This window comes from Branchiostoma floridae, chromosome 1, assembly GCF_000003815.2.
Source record: "Branchiostoma floridae strain S238N-H82 chromosome 1, Bfl_VNyyK, whole genome shotgun sequence".
Classification (NCBI taxonomy): Eukaryota; Metazoa; Chordata; class Leptocardii; order Amphioxiformes; family Branchiostomatidae; genus Branchiostoma; species Branchiostoma floridae.
Window position 1 is genome coordinate 28,472,532 of NC_049979.1, and position 6,000 is coordinate 28,478,531.

General features: G+C 43.2%; 1 protein-coding gene across 4 annotated transcripts in view; it reads left to right on the forward strand.

Annotated features, from left to right (window-relative positions):
- Positions 1 to 3,811: 3,811 nt before the first annotated feature.
- The window catches only part of LOC118419598 (delta-like protein 1), an 80,858-nt gene continuing 78,669 nt past the window's right edge, over positions 3,812 to 6,000 (forward strand). The window contains exons 1-2 of one of the 4 annotated variants that reach the window (XM_035826057.1): positions 3,812 to 4,010; positions 4,649 to 4,743. In XM_035826057.1, the coding sequence (XP_035681950.1) occupies positions 4,000 to 4,010; positions 4,649 to 4,743 (106 nt within the window). In that variant the 5' untranslated portion in view covers positions 3,812 to 3,999. The other 3 variants (XM_035826065.1, XM_035826074.1, XM_035826081.1) reach the window with 3 other exon arrangements.

Below are 6,000 nucleotides of genomic sequence, written 5' to 3' on the forward strand. Positions count from 1 at the left end.
AACTTCTATAGAACGGCCAGTTTTTACGGTTATGGAGCTAGTTCTTCTTGTAGCCTTGTGTGGATAGATAATCGGGTTAGCTGGATAGATAGATATGTGGGTGTTGTTATTGTTGTTCTACAATCACATTGGGATGGCACTCAATTAACGTTACACAGTTGTGAGAAACAGTGTAGACAAGTACAGTGAGCAGTGTCCGTTGGCACTGAGGTTCGGAAGCACTGGGGGTATCCCAAAAATGAACCACTCACACCGGGAAGAACCCCCACTCTGTTCGATAAGGTGTGTTATCTTAATCTTCGAGCAGATACTACGGTAGCATAAGATAGTACATGTATCAAAAGCTGGCAGAGGAGTGAAGCCGGCTTAGGAGTGTGTTTCGCTACCCGGGGAAATGGATACCTTTTGGCTGACTACACTTCTTGGCCAGTTTAGTACTATCTTATGCGATTATAGGATCTACTTGGAGATTATTTTATCTGGCTGTTTGGTCATATGTGGGGCAAAGTAACAGCACATCTCCAAACCGGGGCCCGACCGGGCTGTTTGCAGAAACAATAACGGAAATAGAAATATATACGTAAAAATCTGCACACAGAAAAAAAAATGCCCACGACTATTCTCTTTATACGTCCTTTTTAATTTGGTGTATTTTATATCATACTTTAATTTTCGATCCTGAAAGCCGGGCCCCGGTTTGAATGTGTGACGTAGGCGCAGGCCTTCCCAAGCGTGATTGTTTGTTTTCCCCCAGGCGAAACGATTGATTGCTAACACAAAAGAGAGATGTTTATGTATACATCAACTCTTCTGAGAGCACAGCGCGTGATTCCCCTCGGTACCTGCTACCCTCCGGTCGTGCATGCGGTAAAAACACCTGTTTCGGAAGCCTTCATATTATCACGTCTGACGTTTGCATGAGCACGGTAACAGCAAATGATTCAAAAAGGTCACATCATTATACACCTGCACACCACACAGCTGTCTCGTGGGGGGAATGCACCTGTGTAATATGGTGTAAAACGGAAACGGATTACGGAGGGGGCCCTAAATTCGCCACTTATAAAAGTCACGTCATTATACACCTGCACACCGCTGTACCGCTTTGGAATTTGGGAATGCACCTGTGCATTATGGTGGAAATGGACCTGTGCAATACGGAGAGGGCCCTAAATTCGCCACTTTTTACCTCTAGCTCTATGAAATATTCATGGAGGTTATATTTTCAACTTTTGTGTGTGTGTGTGTGTGTATGTGCGTGTCTGTGTGTGTGTGTCTGTTTGTGAACAAGATAACTCAAGAACGGACAGGGTGGATTGGTTTCATACTTAGTGTGTTGGTAGGGTGTGATGAAAGCTGAAAAATTATGTTTAGATTTTGGGCTCCCTAGCGGCCTCCGATTTTGAAATCTCGCGTTCTGAACAAGCTATGGTCACGAATTTCGGGTGTTAGGGAGCTCTTGTTTCTTCTGAATCATATTTTTCACAGGTCGATTTCAAAAGCAAAGACACGTTTTGGGTTATATCATAAGGTTTCGTTGTTTGACGTTTTACATATTTGACTGTGATCGGTCAAATATTAAGGTCAAAGGTCACATCCTTTTAACACGTGACGTTCGTTCGACATGTTCTAGTCTTAGGCATTGTCAAAGCGGTGTCACGTTCAGTTGTGAGCCTTTAGTAATCTTGTTAGAGTACGTATCCGGAACATTGGATGGTTCAATGGATACCAAATGGCATATCGATCCATATATACAGCAGGACGTGGAACGTGGAATAGTAAATGTTGACTTTACTGTATGTATCCGGGATACCTTTGTTGTGTAATCTCTGTGGTGCACTGGTCGTGTCAAACGTTTGTTATTATAACTCCGTGAAGGATGTCAGTGGCCTCAAACTGGGGTATTGTTTTTGTCTGTGGTTGTGTGTTCGCATCTATTAGTATTATAAGTCGATATTCTTTGGATGGATTTGTTTGAAATTTAGCATGTCGGTGGTCATTGAGGTCGCAATGATGCTTGTTGATTTGGGGCACCGTAGCAGGTAATGAATTATAGAATAACACCCCCATGTTGAAAAAAATGTGGCACAATCCAATAAACATCTGTTGGTTGCCTACCTGGAGCTAAGGAGCTACTCTACAAGCAGAGGTATGGCCACTTCTTTGATTATTGCATAGTGTTATGACAAACTATTACCCGGACATAACCAAAAAGGTTTTAAAAAGTGTTAGTCCTTGAAAAGAAAGCAACGAACACTTTATCTCCCACGATAAACACTATAATTACTTCACGAAGGTTGGTGTCCTACGAACCCTTGTTATTCTTTTGCACCAAAATAAGTACAATGAATAAATACTCTAAAAGCCACTTTGTAGCAATTTTGTATGATATTGAAAGAGGCTATATTATCTGAACGTCCTCCCTCCCTCCATTACATATATGTATCCAAAGTATATTTGAATGGTAATAAATGCATATATTGGTCCTTAAGCTTGTCAAAATCTTCCGTATTTGCGTTATTTTCCAGGGACTTATTCCATCAAATTGACATTAGTGACGGGCCACTTCACAAACGTTATAAGGTTTACCTCAGAGTCTATCGACGTTGTGTTTTATCCTTGGATGAATTCGAATCTATAAAACCGATAAAACTGCCGTAGGTATAACTGTCGTCCATCAATATCTCGTGCAGTGTCCATTATTTCTTATATCGAAGTTAGGCCATGTTGATTTAAGTGTTTGGATGACATCCTCTGGGAACCCCAAAACTGATGCGAGCGTGTGGATAAAAAGAACTGGCATAAAAAGTTGCCTTCATTATGAAATCTAGGTGGTCAAGAAGGTTGAACAAATGATTAAACACACAGAATATGGTATACGTATATACCAAATAATAGATTCTTCATTTTGTTCTTTCACATCTTCTTCTTTGACATTGGATTTGGCATTCATTTATTTGACCGTTTTCGGATATTGTTTTGCAATGTACGCAGTACGGCATATATTCACTCGTTTCACAGCTGCTTAAGCTTTGTACGGTATACTTAGTACTCGATATACTGTATGGTTAAAAACGTTTTTTTAATGTCATCTTTGTAAATGTAGTGTGTGCGCGTGTGTGTGTACGTGCGTGTGTGTGTGTACGTGTGCGTGTATGTGTATGTGTGTGCGTGTGTTTGTGTGTGTGTTTGGGTGTGAGGGGGTATTTCTTTTAGAATGTTCCAAACTACTATGACAGCTATCGATGATAAATTGTGATGTATTGCATTAGTGACAACATTCTATAAACAGAACTAAGGACTGATCATTAATGTCTTTTCTCAATGTATTTTCATCTTATTTTCCCATCTCTACTCATTCTGGATGGGTCAAAGTTGGAATGATATTGGTCGTGTCATCGTGTTTCGCTTCGATTCTTTCTTCAGTTGATTATTCTCCATGTGATCGGAAAATCCATACACATTCCCATAGACTCAGCACGCTTGAAAAATTAGTAGATACCAGATAATAGATAGATTTCGTCCATCTTCTCTTTGATCCCGTCGTTTGAGGACGTGATTATGCAAATGAGGCGTTGCTATGGTGATTTGCACCTGTGCTGTTGTCCTTAGCGACACTGTCACGCTATAGGTGAAGCTCCGATCAGAACAACTTCAGTGGAGAACAATGAAGGGGTATTAAGTAGTCATAGGCAATCTTTCTCTCGCTTCTAAATAATAGATGAACGGCCGCTACATTGCTTTCATCTCAATGAGAAGGCCGGTCGCCAAGTGCCCGCACGCGCTCTGTCTCTGAGCCATAACCGTTATAACACGTACTGAAAACGACACACACTCTCTCACTTCTGTTATGACACAGCACGGAGGGAGGGACAGTATCTTACCGTAAGAGCGCGGGCGTATATGGGACTCTTTATGGATCGTTTTCCGTCTGGTGGCCTCCCGTGACAGTACGGACCGACGTATACGAGGCAAGCTGACGTGTTGGCCTCATTAAATATGAAAAACAGGTATGTAGCATATGTGACCTTTCCGAAGCCGTGGAAACAGTTGGTGGCCGCCGCTGACGGGCGGTTGTAATGTTATGAGGCGAGGACACTAGCAACGCTGTCCGGGGGACTACTACACGGGCTCGTGACAGAAATAGTCGCCCGCGGAATACCGCGCGCCCGTAAAAACCCGCGCGGCTACGTACTACTCTACAGGCACCAGTAAGGTATATATAACGTGCACGCTTCTTGGTATATCGTAGTAGGCTCAGTCAGTGAGTGTGTACACGTCTCGCACGCTGTGGTGTTGCGTAGTTGAGCTCTACGTCGTCTGATTTTTCCTCGGGAATCGTCCTAATTAACCGCGTCGCTTGATCCCTGGGATAACAGGCGTTTGATCACTAGCTTGAGGGAGACGAAATTGCCAGGAAAGTAGGGTGTTTGGGGGCTGATCCCTTCGCGGGTTGCACGTTGATACCGCCGCCGGGGATGTTCGCTACCGGGCGTACGGCTTACCGAGGTATGAACCCCGCCGCCTAGAGTGCCGCTATAGGTGTGACAACGCGACAGGTTGAAGCTACCGTGCGGGGGCTGTCGTAAGAGAGAGAGAGAGGATGTCTTAAGATCGTCTAACGCTCCTTCGTCTTTTCATTCTCAAGGGTAAGAATGGTGGGGAGGCAGTGGTGTGCTTCAAGAGAGCGGTTCCTGACGATTTTTGTTGTACTGGTGGCGTCAACGTTGGAAACGTGCAAAGGTATGTGTGGCTAGATCTTTCTGTATGGACGGTCTTGTTTTTACTAGCTATACGTTACAACTTGTAACAGATGGTATAGCGGATGGTATATAAAAGGGCGTGTACATGTGTGTGTGTGTGAGTGTGACACGGGGTGTGTCATAACCAGGCAACATGACAAGACATCGGAGCTTGTTTATGTTGTTTCACCTGCTATGTATTAATTTTCGTAATCTATGTTGACTTTGGCTTGACCTGGGCTCCCGTAAACGGCAGTGGTTTGGTTGGGGACACCCTTTCCTGTCCATCAACCGAAAACAACATCAGTGTCCTCCCGTTTATATCGAGGGGGGTATATATGTAACACTAACAGGCTTGTGGTGTATATCAAATAGATAGGGAAACAGCCCCAGACTCTCATACAGTCACGCTCTACATGAATGAACACATGCATCGACTGGTAACCTAATACGGATAGACACGCTAATGGTACGATCCTTCGCCAATGACTTCTACAGGGAGAGCGGTTAAGCAATAACTCCTTCATTATTTAGAGACTACGGGCTAGGACTGATAACGTATGTTATTCAATCAATAAAAAGAAAACAAACATGCGTCCCGCAAAATTTGATCGCCTCAAAATTGTGTTTTCCCAACGAAATTATTAAATGCGGTGGTATAGCGCGAGTCGTTTTTAACTCCGCTAGATTTAAGTGGCTATAATACATGGGTCCTTTTGTGGCGTAAATGCACCATGGCGTTTTCGCTTTCGCCTGAGGTTGAATGTACGCACGCAAGTTTTCCAATTCATCCGGGGTTATTTTACGTACGCTCTTCTGTGGTGGGATATGGGTTGTGTATGGTCTATGTTTTTAAAGGGGAAATGTGGTTATCTATACAAACATGCCCCACAAGTGCTTTTAGTTCATAGATAAAGGCCATCGTGCCACGTGGGGGTTTGTGTGTGTGTGTGAATAGGTCACCGTTAGGACATGTCGTATAAAAAGGCAGAAGGAAATGTATACAGATGGACTGATAATTTTGCAGAATGACCTTCTAAAAAGTTGATTTTTCTACAGGGATGATAAAAAAATCATAGAGGGGTTAACATGGAAAAATAACTTACAGACATGCCCCCCCCCAAAAAAAGTTTACACGCAATTTTTTTTTTTCAATTGAGGAGAAGCTAGCCCCAGATTCCAAAAGGGAATAAAAAAGATTGCACGCACATACCCCGCACACACCAACCAAACACACACGCGCACACACCCACACACA